Genomic DNA, 23,182 nt, shown 5'->3' on the forward strand with positions numbered 1-23,182 from the left:
CTCTTTGTGTATCGTCAAGGAGCGAGGTGGAGGGGTGGCTCGGATGGGGTTTCTGTTCCCTGCTGCCCGGCTTAGCTCCTTGCAGCCTCTGTGCCACTGGAATTCACATTCAGCAGGTTGAAAAGAATCCTCATTTACTGAAGGGCTGGTTTTGATGAGCATCCTCTGATGCCGAGGGCATCTCTGGAGTGTGTGTATATATATATATGTATATATATAGATACTGCTGGGTTTTTCCCCCCAGAGAGCATCTGTGCCTGTTTCTATTGTCTCCCTTTGCTGCTTGGCTGGTATTAGGAGTGACCTGGTTTTCAGCAAAACGTGTCCCTCTTCCTCCCTCATACATAAATTATTCAGAAACTTTTGCAAATGCAGAGACCTCAAGTGAGACATAAATAATGAACTTGAAGCCTGGATGCTGTGAAACTTGTTCTGCAGTGAAGGAGCTGTGGTGACCCTGGGTATGGGGCCTGCTGAAGCATTTTGTCCCTTTGCATGTCCCCTGTGCTGGTGAATGGGACAGGTGGGGAGCTGTGTCCCAGTGTGGCGGCTGCCCACGTGCCAGCATCACCTCCGGCCCCTCTGCTTTGATGGAGAGGGATATAGAGTCATGGGATGGTTTGTGCTGGAAGGGACCTTAAAACTCCTCCAGTTCCAACCCCTGCCCCGGGCAGGGACCCCTTCCACTGGAGCAGCTTGCTCCAAGCCCCTGTGTCCAACCTGGCCTTGAGCACTGCCAGGGATGGGGCAGCCACAGCTTCTCTGGGCGCCCTGTGCCAGTGTATCGAGCCCGGTCACCAAGATGATGCAGAGATGCTTTGCAGCTCGCTTTGGAATGCGAGCAGCACATGTGAGGATGGAGGATGTGGGGGTGCAGGTGGCTGGCAGCCATTGCCTCCCCCGTGCCACTGTGGGGGGCTGAGCGGAGGGACCCTCCTCATCTTCCTCCTCCTCCTTCCCACAGGCGCCGTGTCCCGGTGCTGGTGTCCCCGCGGCTGCCGTCTCCTTGGGCGCTGGGGCTGCAGCCGGTGCCCTGCCACGTTTCTGTTCTTGGTTTGCTTTGCTTCTTCCTCCAGCTCCCAAGCTCTAATTTGAAGCCTCCGAACCCGTCCCCGCCCCGGCGCAGGCTGCAATTTGTGCGGCAGGGCCGGGCTGGGGCTCTGCAAACCCCCTCCAGTGAGGGTGCCCGTGGCCGGTATTCCCGCGGGAAGGGCAGAGGTGTCCATGCTCCCAAAGGGCACACTCTGGCCCATTTGGAGTTTGGGATTGTTTTTCCTTTGGGTGATTTTGGCTGGGTCATCGCAGGGCTGTGGCTGGCAGTGAGGAGGGGCAGGACTGAAGGGGAGTGCAGGGAAGGGGTGATGCTGGGGTGGACCTGGGCCCTTTGGCAGTGGGGAGCTCATCCAGCATCCTGGGGCACGTGCTGCAGCACTGGCTGCAGTCTTGTGCCCTGTGTGTCCTGCGCCAGTGTGCCCATTCCGGATGGGTGACTCCAGGAGGGATTGGCTGTGGGGTTTTCCTGGGGCACATCCTGCTCCATGGCTGCCGAGCAGCTTACAAAGCGAAGTGGGTTGTTTGTACAGCTCCGGGTGATGCCATTGGTGTGCTGGGCTCTGCCCATGGGTCGCATGCTCTGGGATGTGCTTGCACATGGATTCTGTTCCACATCTAAGTGGTCTCTTGCTGAAACCGAGCCTTGGTGCCGTGTCTGTGCCCATGGCTGTGCCAGGCCTGGCTTTGGCACCATCTCCGCAGCTCCCTTGGAAGCGAAAGTGAAAGCTCTGTGCGGTGTTTAACCTGAGCAGTTAATTCCCTTTTGATACAAGCAAGGCTCGGGTTAGCGATGAGGAAATGTTTGGCCAGTGCCTTCGCTTGCCCTCTGCCCCTGCCACCGCTGCCTTTCCCTGCCTGCTCCGTACACCCCCCGCTTGGCACGCTCGGTCCCCTGGGAGCGGCACCCAGCCGGGGTGTGCTGAGCGATAACACAGTGGAACGTCCCTGTTTGCCTCGCCGGGGTGTGGTGGAGGAAGAGCCGTGTCCGAGGCTGCTTCCTCACCTGGAGCTGTCTGGGCTTGCAGGTCCTTGTGCTGCAGGCACCCGTCAGCGCTGGGGGGAGAAATGTGAAGCTCTTGGATCATCTCCATCCTTTTGCCCTTCTGGTCCTTGGAGAAAGGCAGTGACAGCCCAAATCTTCCCCTTGCCTGTGCGCAGAGCAGAGGAGGGGATGAGATATGGAGGTTTAGGTCTGCCCTTGCCAGGAATGGCCCTTATTTGTGCAGGTGTAAATGTTAACAGAGGCTGTACTGCAGGCTTGGGCTTGGAGGAGGAACAATGTGCTTTCTGGAGGGTGCAAAATACAAATGAACCCATTGGGTTGCGGTGGCCACTTACGTTCAGTTCTGCTCTGGTTGTGCCATGAGATGCAGTGTTTGGTGCTGCCATGGAGCACTCAGTGCTGGATGGCACAGCCAGGCTGCCCCTGTGGCCACCGTGGGCTCTGCTGTGGCCAGCCAAGCAAACCACAGCGCTCATCTTGGGGTAAAGCATGGGGGTTTGAGGTTTGGTTGTTTCCTGGCTTCATTCACCTAGCAAAGGTGTAATGTGGCTCCCCTGCCAGGGTGTGTTTCCCCCCTCTCCTTTTGGAGGGCCATAGGAAATGTTTGGTGTGGTGTGGGGAATACTTTGCTATGGAAGGGGTACATGGGTACAGCTCAGGCAGTCCTGTGCCAGCAGGGCTGAAGGCAAAGAGAACTTCCTCCTCCTTTGCATGACCTGTGTGACTTGTGCAGTCACATAGTTAAAAGCTTGTCTGGTATTTCATTCAAACGAGGGTAGTACAAATGATAATGCTCTGCTTTATTTTCAGCACAAGCTGAAAAGCTCCTCCTCTTCCTCCAGTGAAAACTAGCAGCAGGAATGTATTCCTGCCTGGGAGATGCTCTTTGGTTTTGATGGAGGGTCTCAACCATGAGCTTACCCTGCATGGCTCAGCCTGACTGTGAGAAGGAAAACTCGCCCTGCTGGGGTGGGTGGTGCAGTGGTTTACCCATGTGCATGGCCATGATCCGCACAGCAAGTTCCTCATGACATCTCCAGGGGTCATTCACCCATGCCCCTGGGGTCTCCTGAGTCCCTCCACACACAGCCACGACCCTTGGTGCGGGTGTGTTTGGGGACTGATGGAGTGAGCTCCTTGAGTCGTGTACCAGCCACTACACTGAAGCTGTGTGTGAGCTGCTCTCTGTGGCTGGATGCAGCTCTTGGCAGCGCTGGAGAGGGAAGCTGGTGAGCAGAAGGGTTTGGGCGTGCAGGAGAGCCTGTGTTCCTGATTGCATCTTTCACATTATGCTGGCAGAAGGCTCATTAACAGGGCTTGGAGAGCTTTTTAATTGGGAGTGTGCCACAGAGCACCTCTGGGCACATGTCCCGACGCACTGGTGTGGTGATGGTGTCTGGAGATGCTGGCTCTGTGCATGCTGCTGCCTGGCTGTGACACTGCCACTGACTGGGTACCAATGTTGGGTTAAACTCAACCCATTTGGGTTGGCCGGGGATGGACCGGGGTGGTCCAAGTGGTGCCCGCAGTGAGCATGGCATTACCTGTGTGCCTGGGACACAGACTGGGCATGGGGACTGCTTTGATTCCCTCCTGCCCTTTCATTTTCCCTATCTTTGGGGGTGGCAGCTGACGATGACATGGAAAATGCGTGCGAGGAAGTGCGGTTCCCATGGTTGCTGCGGGGAGGGCGGGAGGCAGTGGTGCCGGCACTCGGCTGTGCATCCCCGTGCTTTATGCAGGTTGGTGCTTCCCTGAGTGATCCAGCTGGGATGGGATGAGTTGTGCTGCCGGAGGGGACCGCTGAGCCCTTTGCTTTCACCCCCTGCCCACAGACACGATGAAATCCTTGTGTGCTGCTCCCTGAAACCCAGGGAGTGATGCCACAGCCAGAGCAGTGTCCATGCACGCCACAGGAGTGCTCAGGGGGTTTGCATTCCTCTACCAAAGCAAAGGGGCTTCAGAAACCTCCTCCCTGCCACTGGCAGAGTGGCCAAGCAAATCCTGCCCGTGCTGGTTCTGTGTTGGGGTGTTTTGGGCAGCCAGGACAGCCGGAGGATGGGATTTGCTGGGTATCCATCTCTGTGGTTGGGGTTTCTGATGTCTTTCCACTGGGTTTAAGCAGACCTGAAGGACCCGGGTTTGGATGCAGTGTGATGAGTAGCTGTAGCGTGACGGCGGTGGGTGGGGAGGGGGGGCAAGGCGAGGGGAAGCTCATACCCAAACCTGCACAGCTTGTTCGCTCCTTGGTGTGAATCATCCCTCCCTCCTCCCCCGGGCACGAGCGGCTGTCACCGCGGCCGGCAAAGCTGGGATGCGCTCCCTGTTTTCCTGGCACATTCCCTTGTGCTGAAGCGCTCCCACCTGCTCCTCTTCATCGCTCTGTGCAAGTGCCTGGTGGCCCTGGGGCTGTGGCTGCATGCTGTTGATGAGGCATGCTCATTAGGGCATCACCTGGATCATAATGGCAAGGATGGTCTCAAGGCTTGGAGGAACTGGGAAGTGCTTCCCAATCTCCGCTCCTGCCTGGTGACGGGAGCCTGGGGGTCACGGCGTGTCTGGGATGCTGGGTTCAGGGAGGGATGGTGGCCACAGGATCTCTGCGGAATGGGGACTGCAGTGCAGGGGGGGAAGGGGCCGTCTCTGCGGTGATGCCAAGCCGGTTCCTAGCTGGAGTCTGTGGGAAGTGCAGCAGCCTCCGGACCATCTGGCTGCGGCACGTGGAGCGGCGGCACAGCCGTGCTGCGCGGGGGCCGGGGCTGCCTGCGCCAGCCATGGGCTGGCTGCGGCCGCATCGCCCTTCCCGTGGTGCTGCCCATGGCACCCGGTGCAGAGCCTGCGCGGGCGGCACGGGCACACTCTGCCCCACAGCAGCCCAATTAGGTGACTCTTCCTTCTGTGCTCCCAAAGCTGTGGCTGCCCCATCCCTGGCAGTGTTGGATGGGGCTTGGAGCAAGCTGCTCCAGTGGAAGGGGTCCCTGCCCGTGGCAGGGGTTGGAACTGGATGAGCTTTAAGGTCCCTGCAACCCAAACCGGGCTGGGGTTCTGTGATTCTGCCACGCGTGATGATGTGCTTGGGGATGTTATTGCAACCTGTGTTCAGTTGCTGTTATCCCGGTGCACTCGATGTGCTGCCTGTGGTGTGCCTGTGCGCACACCCACGTGCTTTTCGCTGTTAGCAGCTTGTAATCCTGCATCAGTATCTCAATGAGGGAAGGGTGAAGTGTTCCCTGGTCGGGGCGAGTGACCTGTAAAATAAGCTGGCGTTTGCCTTTTCAGCAGTGCTGCCGGGAGAGCGTTCCTGTGCTGGGTCTGTTTCTTTTTCCAGCTGAAACAGCGTCTGTCCCGAGCGATGTCCTTGCTGAGTGCTGGTGCTTAGCAATGTTCTACAGTCCAAAACCCCACTGCAGAGCAGGGCGGTGGGGCCGCTCTCCCCTGCCTTCCCCAGCATGGCTGGGGCAGCAGCAGCTCTCACAGGGTTTGGGGATGGCTCTGTCCTCACTCTACCCATGAAGGCTGGGAGGAGGCCCATGGTAAGGGCAGTGATGTGCCCCGTGTGCTCTCCCGGGCTCTGCTGCAGATTTTGGTGTGTTTCTGTATCGTCCCTGCCGAAGCAGGAAGAATTGACTCACTCACTTGCCAGTGATGTTCCTGTGAGCGCGGTGGGATTCTTCCTGTCCTTACAGCTGAGGTGGGGAGCACCAGAGACGAAAGGATTTCCGCAGCCTCCTTGGGAGGAGAAGGAAGCGGGCTCCTGCAAGACCGCTTTCTGTGGGTCTGGGAGCTGACCCCACTTTCCTGCCCTGGCTGTGGGCACACCAGGTCCTGGTGAGAGCCAGTGAGGGGCTGCAGCCCCCCGGGACATGGGCCCTGGCACTTGGTGGCTGCTGACCAAGGTGGGGACAGCCGAGGCTTTGCCCCGTGCTGCAGGGATGTGCTGGAGAGACTTGTCCTGCCCATGGAAATGGGAGCAGGTCCCCTTCCCATCTACTGTGGGATCCCTGGAGAAATCAAGCCAGCTCCCTTCTGGCCCACCTATTAACTAATTAGATTTAATAAGGAGCTAATCCAGTGCGTGGCTGGGGCCTGAGGCAATCTGTGCGGTGTCTGGCCGCGGGCTCTGCCAGCACCGTCCATCCCTATGGCAGGACCCCCCTTTCGGTGACCCCCTCCTGGCCTTCTGCTCTGCTAATGGTCATTGCCTCTGTCAGGAGCAAATTTCTTCTGGATTAGCATCCCCTAAATCGATTAGCTGTCTCGGGCAGGGCATTTAATTCTAATGAAATGTGATTCCAGGCTCCAGCCGATGAAATATTGCGGCCATGAGGGTAAAGTAACCTGGGCCTTTCTGGGGGTTGTTGCAAGGGGTGGAGAGGAGGGAAACCAAAAAAGCTCGGAGGAGAAATGGCGATTACAAGGCAGTGCATTGCACTGTCACAGACTCACCTGTGCTCCCCAGCGAGGGAGCTGGGGGATCATGAGGAGCTGTGAGTGAAGCATGGCATTTACATCCTGCTTCAGAGTTCACTCCCAGGCACAGGGCTGGACGCATTTGCACAACCTGCCTGGAGCAGTGGCAAGGGGGCAGCTTGCCAGGGGTATGGTGGGGTAAATGCTGTATCAGAATCCTTGTTGCCTGGGAGAAACTGGGAATATCCTTCATAGTTCCAGGCCTGGAGCTGCAGGGCAGTCGGTCTCTGGATGTTGACATCCCTGTCCGTGTGACAGCGCCGTTCCCAAATGCTTGGCTGGGGCAGGGGATTTTCACTGCTGCTTCCTCACATTTTTCGCTTGGCTGTTGGCTGCTGTTGGGAATGCCGGCCGGGGTGGCAGTTTTCCATTTCATTACTGCGTCCCTCAAGTTCTCCAGGCACTTAAGCCCTCACCTGGTGTTTGCTCTTTCGGCGCATCCCCCCTCTGTGTCTGAGTGCTGCGTTATTTACACTTGGTTTTACCCGGAGCCCTTGTCTGCTCCCGCCTGAGCTCCCGGCCGCCGCAGGTTGGGATGGGCTGGGGGGCTCTGCCGTAGAACAACACCAGGATGTGAACAAAAATAAACACCGGGCAAAGTGCCAGACATGGCGCTTGGTGAGGAAGTGGAGAAATCTCGTTGTGTTTGCTGCTGGGTACATGAAGTGCTCTGCGTGTTCAGGGCCAGCGCAGGACGGGGTGGGGGGGCACCCAAGGAGTGGATGGGCTGTGTTGGTTGTGCCCCATGAGGAGCCCTAGGCAGTGATGCTCTGGGGGCTGTGGGATGACTGGGATGTTGCCACATTCCTGCACAGCACCAGGAAGCCCCCTGAGGGCTCAGTGAGGTGCTGGTGGGTTGGAGGGTGGCTGGACCCATCCTGTGTGCTGGTGCCACCCAGGGTGATGCTCAGCCTGGAAGCTGCTTTCTAGGGCGTGGGTACCCGGCTTTGGGCCCCTTATCTTCAAACACCATCGCAGGGGCTTCACTGCGGTTCCCAGGCGCTGCGGGGAGGGCAGCTGGCCTGTGCTCCTTGCTGGGAGGAGGCCGTGCGTTAGGAGGTGCCTCCTGCAGCTGCAGACATCTGTCCGCTCGGCGGCTCCCAAGTGGGGAGCCTTTCCGGGCATCGTTTGCGTCACTCACGGGGTTTGTGTTCTTCCTCGTCCTGACCGCAGGTAGAGGCGTCTCGCAGCGCTCCGCAGGCCCGGCCCATGCGGCTGCACCCCAGCAGCTCCCAGCTCTCTCAAGTCTGTTTGTCCTCCCCAGCATCTGCTCATCTCCTGTGTCAGTGAACCCAGAGCTGCGGCAGGTCCTTACACACCTCCTTACGCACCTCCTTCCTCCCCACAAGGAACCTGGTTAATGCAGAACCAGGCAGGGCTGAGCGATGCTGAGCACTACACAGTGTGCTTCGCTTTGCGGCACGTACTCCTGAGAAATCCTGTTTGGGCAAGCAGAGAAAATGGCCCAGAGTTTCCATGCAGGGCAGGCGGGAGCCTCCCTGCATCTTCCTTTCCCGAGGGATGGAGAGGTTGTCAAGCCCATTGCTATTTGGGGTTCATGTGCAAGGCATTGAAGCGAGGGTCCCCTTGGGTGTGATCCTGGGCAGCGGTGAGGATCGCTTCATTAATGAAGCTGCTTTATTAACCCAGCCCTGCTGCCTTGGCCAGTGACTGCCCCACCAGTGGTGCAGGGGAACAGGCAGATCCCTTTGCATGCTCTGGGTTTCTGAACCGTCTCGGCCATGGTGAGATAAAGATCTGAGGAGTGCTAAGAAAAGCTGAACAGGAAGGATGGAGCGCGGCGGTGTCGGTGGCAAGGCAGGCTCTGAGTATCCAGGAACTGGGAAAGTCAGGGCTGGACCCGGTCAGAGGAGCTGGAGGGACAAGGGTGAGGGCTCTGATTAACCGGCAGCTTCCTCCAGCCAGGAGGTGGCTGATGGAAATAAAAGAGTGGCCGGAGCAGCGTGAGTCAAAGGAAGCAGCTTCTCGCCTCCGGGAGCCCCGAGTCCCCGCTGCAGGATGTCCCGCTGGGTCCAGCAGTGCTCATGGTGTTGTCAGCAGGTTCATGGTGTTGCCGGAGGGCTCATGGTGTTGCCAGCAGCCTGACTGCCAGCCGCCACCGCTGCAGGCTGTTTTGAGCAGGGTACCAAAGCGCTCATCGCAGGTTTGGGCCGTTTCTAGCAGGGGTGACGGCAGGAGCAGGCAGAGCCTGTGATGGAAGCCTCGTGCATCCCTGAGCAGCCGTTCCTGAGGGCCCCACGTGGCTCTGATCTCCCTGAAGCTGTTTTTGCTGGTTTCAGGTGTTCTGTGGGGTGGTGTCTCTCCCTTGGGACTGGGACGAGCTGTGCCCAGGGCTGCAGCCAGGAGCAGGGGCTGAGGTCAGGCTCCTGCCTTCTCTGTGTGTTGCAGAAGGGGCTACCTCCCCCTGCCCTCCAACGTGAGTGACGACCCCAGTCCATACATTAGGTAGGGGCTTCCCTCTTGCTTTTTCTCTTTTAAACCTGTCCCTTTCCTCTCCGGGCACAACCTGCCTGGTGACACGTGGGCAAAGGCAACCACTGCCAGCAAACTCTCCTTTTGCCCTTCTTCACACAGGGCTGCTGAGGGCAGACACCTGCAACCTCAGCGGCCATGGACGATGGGTCACCCTGTGCCCTTTGGGTGTGAAACCTCCTTCATCTTCCTGGCAATGAAGCCATCTCTCCAGGAGACCCGATGGTCCTTCTGGGTTGGATCCCTTGGATCCTCGGTGCCTTTCATCAGGAATCTTGGGAAGCTTTGCAGACACGTCCTGGCCTGGCAAGGTTCCCAAGATGACTCCAAATGTTCTTGGTTTGGGGGTGGCAGGATGACGTGGCCGGGTGCCGGGCTGGTGGGCAGTGGGGGATAATTTTAGCTGCACAACCGGGCGGCCCTTCCGAGGGCTCACTTTGTTTTTCACGAAGCGCAGATCTTTTATCTCTTAAAATACCATGGAAATAGTTCATGTCTTCAGTGGTGCTCAGACCTGATCCGCTCTTCGAGCCCGGTCAATAGTCCCATTCATCCTACAATGGGTTCTCTGTGCCTCTGGCAAACATTTTGCCATACGAAGCCAGGCTGAGTGCGTGAAGTGAGGCATACGGCGATGCCCTGCCTGGGCAGCGGTGCTGCCTGCTCCCGTGGTTGTAGGAAAAGGCTGAGCAGAAGCTGCGGCACCTCCTGGGTCTTCAGTCCTGGACAGGTCGTTCAGTTCCTGTGCTCTGTAGCACATCTGAGCAGTTCTGGAGTGTTTTCCCTTGAAACATGGTTTGTGTTTGGAAACCTTCCCTGGTGAAAATGAAGTTTGGGGGTTAGGAAGGGGGGATTTGGCCCCTGCAGTGTGTGCTGCTGCTTGGTGCTGTGTTTTGCCTGGAGGCTGTGCGTGCAGTAAAGGCATTGAAATGGGCTCTGGAGGAGCTGCAGGGCCGTGGCAGCGATTCTTGCCCTGCCTCAGAGAGTCCCATGTGGGGACTGTGCCCGTTGCACCGGTCCTTGGGGTCTCTCCTTGGGTTTGGCACCCTCCAACCTTGATCTCCAGCATGTACCGAGCCAGGGCAGCCTTTCCATGGGCTCTAGTGCACAAATACGAGGGCAGAAGCTGCTGCCGGAGGTGGGGCGGTCTCTGCTCATCTGGTTTCATGTATTTACTTGAGCGATGAATCAGAGGGAACCTGCCAGCAGCTGCAGTCCTGTCCTAAACCACTGATGGACTCCAAGTGCCTGCTGGAGGAGTTCTTTAATAACCGAATCATTGCTAACGATGTAAGAAAGCGGCCCCGGGATGGAGCTGGGTGCAGAGCACCGCGGCAGCGAGCGGGGCTATTGCTGACCTCTGCTGGGAGGCACAGAGGGAGGATCCAAACCTTTTGGAACCAGTGAAGCATTTACCGGCGCTGCCCCGATGCTTCGTGCTGACCCCAGCAGTGCATGGGCTGGGTCTGTATCAGGGCTACATTGAGACGCTGGCGGCTGCAATGCTGATTTCCAGGCATGAGTGGCTTGTTGCTGGGTCCCTGCATGAGCTGTGGGGACGTGCTGTAGTCAGAGCATCCCATCCTCTGCAGCATGGTGTGCTGCTTGCGTGCATCCGTGGGCCAGATCCAGCACTGACCTTTCCCAGCCTCTATCCCTGGGCATCGCTGAGCACTGGGACGTATTGAATGACCCCACTGCTGTGCCCGAAGCCCTGTCTCACTGGGTGGGTGCTGGTGGTGGGTGCTGGCTGTGCGGACAGACACCATATTGCTGCTTTCTAAGCACCCTTGGCAGGCCATAATCCGGTTGTTTTGGTGCTGATTAGAGCGGCTGTTCCCCGGATTACCCATCCCGGCTGGCTCCTCCCCGCCACAGGGTGCTCGCTGTGACTGCTGCAGTGGTGTGGGGCTGTGGAGGTGCTGCTGGGGTGACTGAGTGGGATGTGCTGTGTTCTGCTGTGTCTGCAGCCACTGCTGACCGCAGAGCTGCCTTCTCTGGGCTCCTGCAGCCGGGCTGCCTAAAGGGGCTACAAGAAAGCGCAGAGGAGCTGTGGCTGCCCCATCCCTGGCAGTGCCCAAGGCCAGGTTGGACACAGGGGCTTGGAGCAAGCTGCTCCAGTGGAAGGGGTCCCTGCCCATCGCAGGGGCTGGACCTGGAGGAGCTTTGAGGTCCCTTCCAACCCAAACCAGGCTGGGGTTCTGTGAGGGCTGGAGGCAGATGGACCATGATGTAGATGCAGGCTTGTTTTGAGAAGCTTTAAGGAACTTGTCAAACCCACAAGGGGGGGAGCTGGTGGCTTCTGTCCCCATGGATGGCAGTGGGAGTGTGGTCACCTCCCCAGTGAGGGGCTGTCGGTGCTGCGGGCTGGGGCCAGGGCAGTGCCACCATGGGCAGCCCACACTGAGGGGTCGGCAGCACCTGCCCTGCCAGGGATGGGACCCAGGCCCCTCCATCCCTCTCTCGAGCCTGCTGCTCCCTGCGTTCCCTGCCGCGGGGGAAGGAAGGGGCAGGAGTCTCGGTTCCTGTTGTCCCATTGAGCATTAAATATAGGCTATTAAGCAATTTTCTTTGCAGGAAGTGTAGAAATACCGCGCTGTGTGAGCACAACCCTGTCACACACCAAGAGTGCTGAACTTGCCTTGTTGCGTGCAACCACCCTCATCAGCATCCTCTGCTTTCCCCCTTTGCAGCACCATTAACCCTTCACTCCTGGACTCCTCAGTGGGTTTGTCTTTACCATGAACTGTCTGCAGCATCCTGGCAGAGCGGTTTTTGCTTTTCCCAGCTTAAACAGCAAGGAGGCTGCAGAGTCAGCTCTGGGGACAGCCCCTGCTCTCTGAGCCACCCCTTCAGCCTTTTCCCTGGCCAGCCTGGGCTTTGGAACACTCACTGACGGGCAGCGGGGCCAGGCAGGAGGGGACATCAACTGAGGTCTCGTTTTGATGTGTTGTTCCCCTCTGTGTCCCGTGGTTGCGTTTTCCACCCGTCCATCCCAGCCAGGAAGAGCACACACGTGGAGGAGCTGCGATCTCCTCTCAGCCCCTTATGAACTCTGATTGAAGGGGAAAGCTCCTGCTGTACGTCTGCCCAGGCTTTCCGGTTCCAGTGCGCTTTGCCTCCGTGCTCCTTTTGGGAAGGCCTGGAAGTGTTTTAAACACCGCACACAAAGAGGGGATCATAGGGGTGTTGTACAGAGGTGGGATGTCCTGGTGAGGAATAAAGGTAGGGAAAGAACCAGAAGCTGGTGACCAGGAAGGAGCAGCTTGAGGCAGGGCTGTGGTGCGAGTGGTTCCCCCGATGTGGCTGAAGCTCCACATGCTGGGTCTCCCAAACCTGGGATGGGAGAGATCCCTTTGTGCCTTGGTGCTGTATGCGTGGAGGAGGGTTGTGACACCGCGACATCTTTCTTCTATAAATGGCCTTTTTCAGTAGTTCCAGATTTCTTTGAAAGGGGCTTTTTATGTTCAAACCCAACCACTTCAGTCTCATTGCAGGAGCAGCACCCGCTTCCCAGAAAGATTCAGCTCTCGATGGCTGAGGAGGAGGAGGAGGGACGCTGGGGTGATCCGGCAGGATGCACAGTGGGAGAGGCGGGCTGACCCCTGAGCCAGGCGTGAGGGAGGAGGGACAGGCAAAGGGGTGACCGGAGGTGAGGAAGAGGAGGACTGCGGTAGCGCTCAGGCAGCAGAGAGGAAAGGAATGGTCATGGACGGGGGCCGTGGGGCAGGAGGGGCCCGTGCTGGAGCTGACGGGAGGGCAGGCTCTGGGGCAGCCCGTGTAGCAGGGCCACCTTCGGAGGTGCCGAGCTGGTCCTGCTGCTCAGAAGTTTCCCTGGCTCTGCGGTGCCTTTCCCTGCCGTTGCGGTTGCTGATGAAGCCAGCCCGAGACCATGGAAGCAAAACTCTCCCAGCCCTTGGCGCAGCCCGGCCGGGACTCCCGTGCGGGGTCCAGGGAGGAGGTTGCTCCTGCACAAGAGGAAGCCCAAGTTTCTGTCGGGCTTTGTGGGGTTTCGGGTTTGCTCGACCGTGATGCTGGGGAAGAAGCAGGCTCAGGAGCTGGGGGGCATGGACGGGCCGTGCTGCTTCCCCACGCGCCCTGCGTGCAGTGCAGGAGCTTTGGCTGCTTCCACTGCGGGGGTTTTGACCTAAATCACAGACAAGAGGTTCAGGCTTTCAGGATGGGGTGGTGGGAGTGTGGGTGGGAATAACGGTGGCACAGGGAGGGCAATGGGGCCTCCTTGTTTGCCCCCTGAGGTAGGGGTGCCCCTCGCTCCTTTTCTGTCTGAGCCTGCTGTTAAATTTAGCATCCACTTTGTCCCTGCAGCTTGGCCCTGTCGCTCAGCCAGGGGCTGGTAGCGATGCCCCTTATCGCTGTCGCACCAGGAGTTATCTCCTTCTCCCCCTGCCTCTCCCTTGCCTGTTTATAAGCACCATGGGCCATGGCTGTTGAGTGCTGCCACCTCCAAAGGCTCCTCAGCTTCATCCCTGTGCCTGGTCCCTGTGGCTCCCCAACCTCCTCCCTGCTCTCATCAAGGAGGCACAGCCCTGGCTGCACCTAACATGGGCAGGGTACTGCTGGGTCCGCAGTGTGTGGTGGGGAGAGCGTGGCTGCGGCTGATGGTCAGCATGGAGCTGGAGGAGAGGAAATGGCTCCTTAAGTCATTAACGTCATCCTTGTTATTACTGCGGAGGAGCAGGAGGCTGCTGGCTCTGGGGACCGGGTTTAGGTCCCCAAGCCCTCCGGCTGCCCCGCTGACAGAAGGGGCTGCTCTGCTGCAGCAGCAACAGCACAGGAGAGTGCGGACTCTGCCCATGGGTGCTGTCAGCCGGACCCTTCCCCGTGTGTCCTGGTGTACCTGAGACCTGCTGGTGCCCTTTGCCTGCTTTACACCATCGGTGCTGGAGCAGACCCTACCTGTCCTGTGAGCCCCTCTTTTAAACAGCAGCAGGAGCATCCTGGAAGCTGCCCCAAACTCCACAGGGTCTGCTGCTGTTGGTGCAGGTGGAGGCTGTGAAAGTGCTCTGCGCATGGGTCCCCATGGCCATGGCCCCTTCGAGAAGCCTGTGCTTTTCCATCGGGAAAGCTCCCAGTGCTTTCCTTCTCCCTGCCTGGTTTGCTGGGTGGTTTCCTGCTGCCTTAGGAAGCAGTGGCGTGAAGGCAGCAGGACTGAACTGTCGGCAGGATTAGCCCCAGAGCTTTAAGCAGAGACACTCTGAGAACAGCTTTAAAGCTTGGAGAAAGCTTATCCCATGGGAAAAGCAAAGCCCCTTGATTTATTTTGCGGTTGTCTGTTGGCTGTTGGTGTTCAAGAGGGGGAAAAGGGCTTTGTGTGCACACACGTGTGTTTTCTACCTGTGCTTGGGAAGGGAAAAAGAAACGCTGAGGTTTTGGACTTTGGGGGAAGAAATGTACAGGGGGATGAGCATTCTTCTGCGGCATCCCTCGTGTTGCTCGAGTTCGTGTTCCTCTCCAAACCTGTGGCTTTGCAGTGCCCAGGATCGTGTGTCTGCATGTGCAGGGTTACGGGGTCAGCCTGAAAAGCCAGTCCTGGATCTGCTCAGGTCGCTGCAAGTAAGAACTTAATAGGCTTCAGGTCTCACAGGGAATCTGCAGCTTGGAAAGCAATAAACCTCTGTATTGCCACCCGCATGTGGGGACTGCCTTCAGCAGGCTGGATGCCTTCAGCATCACTGCCACTGCCCCATGGCACTGGGCTTCAGCTCCCTCACGGTTCTCATGGTGCTCCGAGGTTTCATCTCCTGTAGTGGGACCCCCACAGAGCCCTGACACTGGGGTGGGTGCAGGAGAAAGGCAGTGCTCTCAGGGCTTACCTGGTGATGGGTACCTCCATGGGGACTCGTGGCTGGGATTACTGCCTGCCTGCATCATGCTGTTGGTGGGCTCTTCCCTTTCCTAATGTGTTTCCTCTCCTGCTCCCTGCAGACCTGTCGGCAGCCAAGCGCAAGTTCGCTGACTCCCTCAACGAGTTTAAGTTCCGCTGCATCGGTGATGCTGAGACGGACGATGAGATCTGCATAGGTGAGTGCTGAGGCTGGTGCCGTGGAAGCACTGAGGCCACGCTCCAGACCCCTGAGCTGAGCAGGGCATGGGGAGAAACTAGTGGAAGGGGTCCCTGCCCATGGCAGGGGTTGGAGCTGGAAGAGCTTTAAGGTCCCTTCAACCCAAACCGGGCTGGGATTCTGTATTTCTCCTGATTCAACATCAGCAAAACCTTCCTAAGGAAATCAGTTGTCGCTTCTTGGCCTAAATCTATCCCTGCCAAACAGGAGAGCAAGAAGATTGACTGGATCGGAATCCATCTAGATTATCCTTCCCTTCTGCACTGGAGAGCAGGGATCTGGGGATGTGGTTGTGGCTAAATGCACTGTGAAAGGCTGTGATCTGAAGGAGAGGAGCAGCGGCCTCACTGGTGGCTGCAGCAGCCCAGGACCCATTAGGAGCCAGCAGCACAGAGCCTGGCTCCACCATAGAGCTTTTCATGGTGCAGGGTGGCAGCTTCAGCTGCTTGGCTCCATGTTATCCTGCTTCTGCCTCAGCTGAACTTTCAGAGCTTACCGTGCACATCATCTGGAGCCTGGAGAGCAGATGAGCTTTAGCCCTGATTTAACGTTGCTTATTTATTTGTGCCCAGTCTCTCAGCAAGAATAGCTTTATCACCCGAGCCCCCTGCTGCGATGCACACACTGGTGAGCTGCCACATGCGTGCTGAGCACACTGGGCTCAGTGCTGAGCCATAGGGCTGTTTGGTGCCTGGCTCTTGGGTAGGGCAGGTTTGAGGTGAGGATGCAGCGTTCCTTTCTGGAGGAGGCAGCACGGTGCTGGGGGTGCTTCCCAACAAGCTGCTTCTGTAGGAAGCCTTTCTAGGGGGAGAGCAAAGGTGATAAAACCCCTCGACCAACCAACCCTTCAAACCACCAACAAGCCCCATGTATGGTCCCTCTCTTTCTTTAAAGTAAAACGTTAAACCCTGACTGTGCTGGTGTGTCCCTTCCAGCCAAGTCTCTGCAGGAGTTCGCCACGGTGCTGCGGAACCTGGAGGACGAGCGGATGCGCATGGTACGGGCACGGGGCGGGTGGTGGCACCGGAGCACTGTGCCTGTGAGCCCGGGAGGGAGAGCAGAGGGAGGGAAGGGTGAACTTGGTGGGGGAACACGTGAAGAGCATCAGTGTCTGGCTGGAGGATAATGGTCAGTGCTGGGGTGAGGAGCGGGTTTGGTGCAAGCTCCTCTGCCCCCCTCTGCGGGGCTGCAGCAGGGTTTGTGTGGGGCAGGCTGTGGAGCCACACGGGTGTGCGGGGCTGGGCTGGGCAGCGCCGGCAGCTGAGCTGTGCCCGTCTGTGCCCCCAGATCGAGAACGCCAGCGAGGTGCTGATCACGCCGCTGGAGAAGTTCCGCAAGGAGCAGATCGGGGCTGCCAAGGTGAGCTGCTGCTGCTGCACCGGGCTGCTGCTGCTCTGGGACAGAGCCCAGGGCTGCTTGTGATGGCCGTGGGGATGCCCAGGCCGTGGTGCACTGCGAGGTGCTGAGCACAGGCACTGTAGGAGGTGGTTTGCTGCTGCAGGATGGACACGGCAGCGGTCCTTGGACATTGCCTTCTTGCATCCTTCCACTCCTTGGAAAGTGCCTCAGTGTTCCACGTTCACCACAACCAATCACATGCCAAGGGCCAGGAATCACTTGCCAGTCGAAGTGAAGTGATTTTCCTTACTCCAAGCAAGAATTAGCATCTTCTTAGTGGGGTTCCAGTTGCCTGAGCCCCCCTGCTTTGTGCTCCTCACTCTGGGATGTCACTGGGCAGCTGCACAGGGATTTGGGTGGCTTCTGGCAGGATGGGTGAGCCCGGGAGGCACCGGGGTGGCTGTGAGACAGCCCGGCCCCCCCTTGCTTTCCTGCCTTTGTTCTGGAATGAAACCCTGTGTCTGGGCTCTCCTGTTGTTATAACAACCTGCTGCTGCCTGCAAGAAGCACATGCCAGCCCACGGGCTGTGTTCGCACGCAGCGCTGTGCTGGCTCCGGGGGCAGCCCTGCACGACCGGGCTGTCCTGGCTCACACAGCTGGAAATGAGGACACAAAGGGGTCAGTCAGAAAGGAGCTGGTTGTTAGCAGGTGTCAGAGGTGGGTTTCACACCAACTGATGCTGTGGGGGTGCTGTGGATCGTCACAGCTCTCCGGTGTTGCGTTCACCATCACGCTCCTTGTTCTGTTTTGTAGGATGCCAAAAAGAAATACGACAAGGAGACCGAGAAGTATTGTGGTGTCCTAGAAAAGCACTTAAACTTGTCTTCTAAGAAGAAGGAATCCCAGCTACAAGAGGTGAGAGCAACCTCTGGTTTTCCATAGTTGCCTGTAACTGGGGTGAGCTTTTTGAATGCTTTACACAGCTCGTGGTGGCTGTAAACTCATTTTCCTCTCATTCTGGCTGAGAGTGGTGGGTTTTCCCCTCTGCCTGTAATCAAAGGGGTCAAAGATGTTTTGGTGAGTGAATCAGAGAGATCCCGGAATGGATAGCAGTCAAAAAGGAGAAAGAGTTTATAATTAAAGAGTGTGACAGAAAGGAACTGGTTCTGCTGCAGGCTTCCCTTCTGCCAGCACAGATCATGGATGTCTGGCTTCCTTCTCTGAAAGTGCCTGCCCTGGCTTGGGGCTTCCTGGGAGGAGTGATCAGGCTTAGTGCCTGTAAACTGCTTTGGGAGCCTATTACTGACTCGGGACGTAGTCAGCTGCTGTGCCAAATGCTCTTACTGAATGAGAATGCTGAGTTTTCTATCACTTCTTCCAAGTTAGGAATTCCTTGCCTTGGCCCAGAGATGGGTTGGACCCTGCAGGATGCCCTTGGGGTGGGAGACCTGTGCAGCAGGGCAGTAGGATGCAGTGCAGATGCAGGCAGTGGCTGGGTGCAGGCTGGGTGCAGGATGCAATGCAGGATGCTGTGCGGGATGCAGGCAGTGGCTGGGTGCAGGATGTGGTGCAGATGCAGGCAGTGGCTGGGTGCAGGATGCGGTGCAGATGCAGGCAGTGGCTGGGTGCAGGATGCAATGCAAGATGCAATGCAGGATGTGGTGCGGGATGCAGGCAGTGGCTGGGTGCAGGATGCGGTGCGGGATGCAGGCAGTGGCTGGGGTGCAGGATGCGGTGCAGATGCAGGCAGTGGCTGGGTGCAGGATGCGGTGCAGATGCAGGCAGTGGCTGGGTGCAGGATGCGGTGCGGGATGCGGTGCAGATGCAGGCAGTGGCTGGGTGCAGGATGCGGTGCGGGATGCCGGCAGTGGCTCGGTGCTGTTGCGGCTGGCTCAGGCTGAGCAGCGCTAGCGGCTGGTGCCACCTGCCGGCACTTTCCACCGCGGACAATGATTTGGCGTTGGCTGGAGGCCGGGGAGGCTGGAGCCTGCTCCTGAGTTCAGGGCAGTTTCCGCTGGTTTTGGTGGCTCAGAGCCCCCCGAGGAGGGCGCTGCCTTCGAAGGAGAGCCCAGCATGAAGGATGTGCAACCCGGATGTGGCAGCGCTGGCCCGCTCCAGCACCTCCCTGGGGCTGCTGCCCTGTCCCTGCCTGCCAGGGGTTTCCATAGGTGTGTGTGCAGAAGAGCTGCCGATGGGATGGCAGTGTTTTAGGGAAGCCAACACCACCCATTAATGAGCAGCCCAAGCCCCGCTGGATGGGCTCATGTCCTAAGAGTCTGTGTCTGGGAAATGGGGTGTTTTCTGTTTCCTAAGCTCTTGCTGTCCACGTCTGGAGGGTGATAGTGGTTGCACGTGCAACTGCTGCGGTGAGGCAGGCAGAGGAGGCAGCCCTGGGAATTCTCTGCTGCTTTGGCTGTTGACCAGTTAAATAACACACGGGGTCGGATGTGCTGCTGAACTGGCCAAGTTATTCGATTGCATCATATTTTCTACTTTTCAGAACTCAGCCTGCTGAGTACCTCAGCCTGTGTGCTGTGGGCACGCAGCGTGCCTGCAGGGGCAGGGCATGGGGAAAAACAGGCCTTTTCCCAGCTGTGTCATGTGGAAAACTGGGAATAAGCCACTGCTCAAATGGCAGTGGGTGTTTGCAGCTGGGTTGTGCAGAGCAGGGTCCACCCTGGGATGCTCTATGCAGTGTCACTTGCAAGCGTTGCAGCAACGTGCGCTGGGGATACCCGTGTCCCGCACCCGCTTCCACTGCAGCGGCTCCATGCTGTGAGCGTGATGAGATTGTTTTTACTCTCTGGGATTAGGGCATGTCCCTGGGTTTGCTCATTGGGCATTAGCTTCAAAGCAGGAGGGATTTGCTGTCTGCTGACACACTTGCTGGAGAGGGTGGTGGGGCATGTGTTCCCCCCCAGTTTGGCCCCAGAATGCATCTCCTGTTGTGGTGCTTTCCAGAAAGCAGAGGATTGCCTCTTATTGTCAAGTGTGCAGCAAGTTGTTGTTTTCCGCACTTCTGGTGCGTGTTTTTCTACCCAGCTGCCAGGGAGGTGAGAACGTGAGTCACCAAAAACGTTTTCTTTCAGCCGAAGAAAGAGCCTGCCCATGTGAATCAGGTTTATATTTAATCGCTGAGCCATCTGTCCAGCCCTGGATTGGGGTCTGGAGCGGAACTGGTTCTGCATGGGCGCGTTCCCATCAGAGCCAGATGCTCTCTGGTCGCAAGGCCAAGTGCTCCTGGTGGTGACTGTGTGTTCCCTCTGTCGCTCCCTCGCGCCCGCAGGCAGACAGCCAGGTGGACCTGGTGCGGCAGCATTTCTATGAGGTCTCCCTGGAGTACGTGTTCAAGGTGCAGGAGGTGCAGGAGAGGAAGATGTTTGAGTTCGTGGAACCTGTAAGTGAGCGCTCGCACAGCCTCAGCCTGCAGATGAGGGAGGATGGGGGCTCGTGGGGGCCACCCCTGCGGTGGGATGGGTGCGGGGCTCCAGCCCCTCTCTCAGAGGGAGGTTTGGGGGAAGAAAGTGCCCAGGTGAGCCCCCAGCACATGGAGCTGTGAGCTCGGTGGCCGTGTGCATGGAAGCGTTCCAGATCTCTGTTGTGGGGAGCTGGACCTGGGGGCCTGTGGCAATTAAAGTAGATTTGCTTGGCTGGGGAAGAAAAGAGAGGCCTGTAACTGACATTCCCAGGGGAAAAAGAGTACAGGAGTGTCAGAAATAGGGGTAAAAACGTTTTCCAAGATCTACCTTTGCTCAGGTGTTGCATCCTCTAAAGCTCCTTGGGGAAGAGCCACATCTCCCAGCTCTTGCAGAGGGAATTCCTGCTGAGAGCAGAGTAACTCGGTGCTGTGAGAGGCGCAGTGCAGGGGATGGCACCGTGCTGCCTGCTCTGCTCAGTGCCTCCCAGCTCTGCTGTCGGCGACCATGGGGCTGAGGTGATACAGGGGAAGGAGACAGAGGTGGGCAGGGGCTTGACATGGCTCTGGGGGAAGGAAGCACAGACTTGGCTTTGGGGTCTGCCCAGAGGAGGTTTTGGAAGTGAAACAAGGAACAGGGCATCCTCCTTGGGGCTGCCAGCAGGTCCCTCTCCCTTGGGAGCTGCAGGGGTGCTGCCCTGGGCAGCGGGGGCTCTGGAAGCAGCTCTGGGTCTGTACTGACCATCTCGATCTGTTTTGCCCCAATGCAGCTGCTGGCCTTTCTGCAGGGGCTCTTCACCTTCTACCACCACGGCTACGAGCTTGCAAAGGACTTCAGTGACTTCAAGACAGAGCTGACAATCAGCATCCAGAACGTAAGTGTGCCCTGTGCCGGTGCCACTGCACCGTGTGCTCAGTGCGGGACTGCCCTGCAGAGGTGTTGATATAGTTTACTACAGGTTTTACTCTCCTTTTCCTGTGTGCCACCAAGCAAAGGCTTTGACTGCACTGGTGAAAGCAAAGTGGCTTTTGTACATAGCACTACATATATACCCAGCCTCATTCCCTGTGGCACTCCACACGCGAGGCGCAGCTCCCTGGGAGCCAGCCAGCGGGCAGGCATCGTGCCCTGTGATTTTAGTGAGTGCTTCAGACTGTTCTGCGAGAGTCTCACAGCGCTGTTCCTTCTGGGAAGTGCTGTGCTTTTTGCCATCCCAGTCTCCAGGCTGTGGAGCGGAGCCATGGCCAGTGCACGGTTGGTGCCTGCACGTTGGACGTGTGTTCAGGGCTTTGGAATGGTTCCCTGCCCATGGCAGGGGCTTGGAACTGGATGAGCTTTAAGGCTCCTTCCAACCCAAACCATGCCATGATTCTCTGTTGGCATTGCACCTTCGCTTTCCTCTCTGGTTATGGAATTACTCTTTTTCTCCCAAGGATGCAGACTGGCTTCATTCTTTTGAAACAAGTTCTTCACAAAGCTCCTAACTCAAACAAGTTCCAGTTGTTGCAGTACTTTTCGGTTAAATCCAGGGCCAGGAAGAAAACCCGTCCCATGGCTGACAATGGGCTCCCCATGTCCCATTGCCCACAGGGCTGCAGTGACCCAGCTCTGGGGTCCCTCGCTGCAGTAGGCATTCCTGTTTTCATTCGCAGACAAGAAATCGTTTTGAAGGAACAAGGTCGGAGGTTGAATCTTTGATGAAGAAGATGAAGGAGAACCCCCACGAACACAAAAACATCAGCCCCTACACGATGGAGGGTTACCTCTACGTGCAGGAGAAACGTAGGTGCCAGGGTGGTGGATACTGCCAGGACAATGTGGGGAAGGGGGTTTACCAGGTGTGGGGCGTGAAGGCTGATTGAGCAGGCTACAGAATCCATGAGAGGGACTGGCCCAGTGGGTGGGATATTAAGGTGGGAATGTGGGAGCCAGGTTCTCCCTGAGAGGGAGAATCGCTGCCGGTGCCTGGGGAGAGTCTTTCCCCTGCACAGAATGGGGTAATGATGCTTAATCCACTTGTGAAGTCCGGCAAGAGCCATAGGTGCAGAAATCTGTCCTGTGAAGTGATTGTTAAATGTAACTGAATGGGAGGGCACTGAAGCTGTCCGAGTTCTGGGAATAGCAACTGCATTTTCTCTGTAGGTCACTTTGGGACGTCCTGGGTGAAGCATTACTGCACGTACCAGAGGGAATCGAAGCGGATCACAATGGTGCCATTTGACCAGAAATCCGGAGGGAAAGGGGTGAGTGCTGGGAGGCAGCAGGGCTGCGTCCCGGGGCACAGTGGAGCTCACGCTGCCCTGGGGCTCACACTGAATGTCGTCAGCAAGGTGACACAAATGCAGGTCAAGTGGGTCAGGTTCATTCGAGGCTGAGTGGGTGCCACATGGGGAGTTAATTCTGCTCCTTGTTTCAACCCCAAAGCAAACCCCAAGAGAACAGCAAACCAGAGCTCACAGAGCTGTTTGTAGGGACAAGGTTGCAGCAGCTGCCTCCCGGCTGAAAATGAGCCTTTTCCCTCTTCTTTTCAGGTCAGTCCCCTGAGGTTGTGGCAGTTCCCATGGGTGGAGGTGGTGGCTGGGGCTGGGAGCACAGTGGGGTCGTGCCATGTGCACCCACCATGCTCCAGCTCCAAGGATGCCTGCTCCCACGTGCCTGGTTCTTGCTCCACATCCTGGAGAAGAGAACCTGCTCCTCATTTTGCTCCTTCCCCAATGCCTGTGACTTGGCTGATGAAGTTGGTTTGGTTTAGACACAGCCACAGGAGCTGCCCTCGGCCCCAAGGGGGTGAGGAGGAGCAGGGGGAGCCGTGATGTGGTAAAGGGGGGGGGTCAGGGTGCCCTGCTGCTCCCAGGGCAGTGTAATCCCGGCTGTGGCCAGGGCTGGCTTTGCTCCTCTGCACAGCACAACAGAACCCCCAGAGTGTCTCCAGCCAGTGCCGTTTGCAAGCATCATCCCTTGGGCAGTGGGACAGGCTGCTGCGTGGCTTCCTGCTGGCAAAGGGACCTGGCCGAAGTGGGGGGCAGCTTCCAAAGCTCATTTCCTCTTGCCCTGGAGCATCTTCATTATAACCCGGCATTCAGATACCCCAGCCCTGTAATTGCCAGTGGCTGCACTGTATTTCGTGTGGTCTCGTCCCATTTCATTGCTTCTCCTTGCACCCTGCAGTGCTGCCAGCACAAAACTGAGATAGTGAGATGCTGGTGCAGGGCCTGGAGCCCAAGTGTGATGGGGAACAGCTGAGGGACCTGGGGGGTTCAGTCTGCAGAAGAGAAGGCTTGGGGGGGACCTTGTCACTCCCTACAAGTGCCTGACACTGGATGGA

General features: G+C 57.8%; 1 protein-coding gene across 2 annotated transcripts in view; it reads left to right on the top strand.

Moving 5' to 3' along the window:
• Window positions 1-23,182, top strand: part of ARHGAP26 (Rho GTPase activating protein 26) — a 117,267-nt gene that overhangs the window by 2,968 nt on the left and 91,117 nt on the right. For both annotated transcript variants that reach the window (XM_065690775.1, XM_065690774.1), the window contains exons 2-9: window positions 14,966-15,061; window positions 16,038-16,099; window positions 16,390-16,461; window positions 17,255-17,356; window positions 19,728-19,838; window positions 20,627-20,731; window positions 21,510-21,639; window positions 22,000-22,100. In XM_065690775.1, coding sequence (XP_065546847.1) covers window positions 14,966-15,061; window positions 16,038-16,099; window positions 16,390-16,461; window positions 17,255-17,356; window positions 19,728-19,838; window positions 20,627-20,731; window positions 21,510-21,639; window positions 22,000-22,100 — 779 coding nt within the window. The remainder of the gene's footprint in view (window positions 1-14,965; window positions 15,062-16,037; window positions 16,100-16,389; window positions 16,462-17,254; window positions 17,357-19,727; window positions 19,839-20,626; window positions 20,732-21,509; window positions 21,640-21,999; window positions 22,101-23,182) is intronic.

This window comes from Lathamus discolor, chromosome 10 (assembly GCF_037157495.1).
Source record: "Lathamus discolor isolate bLatDis1 chromosome 10, bLatDis1.hap1, whole genome shotgun sequence".
Classification (NCBI taxonomy): domain Eukaryota; kingdom Metazoa; phylum Chordata; class Aves; order Psittaciformes; family Psittacidae; genus Lathamus; species Lathamus discolor.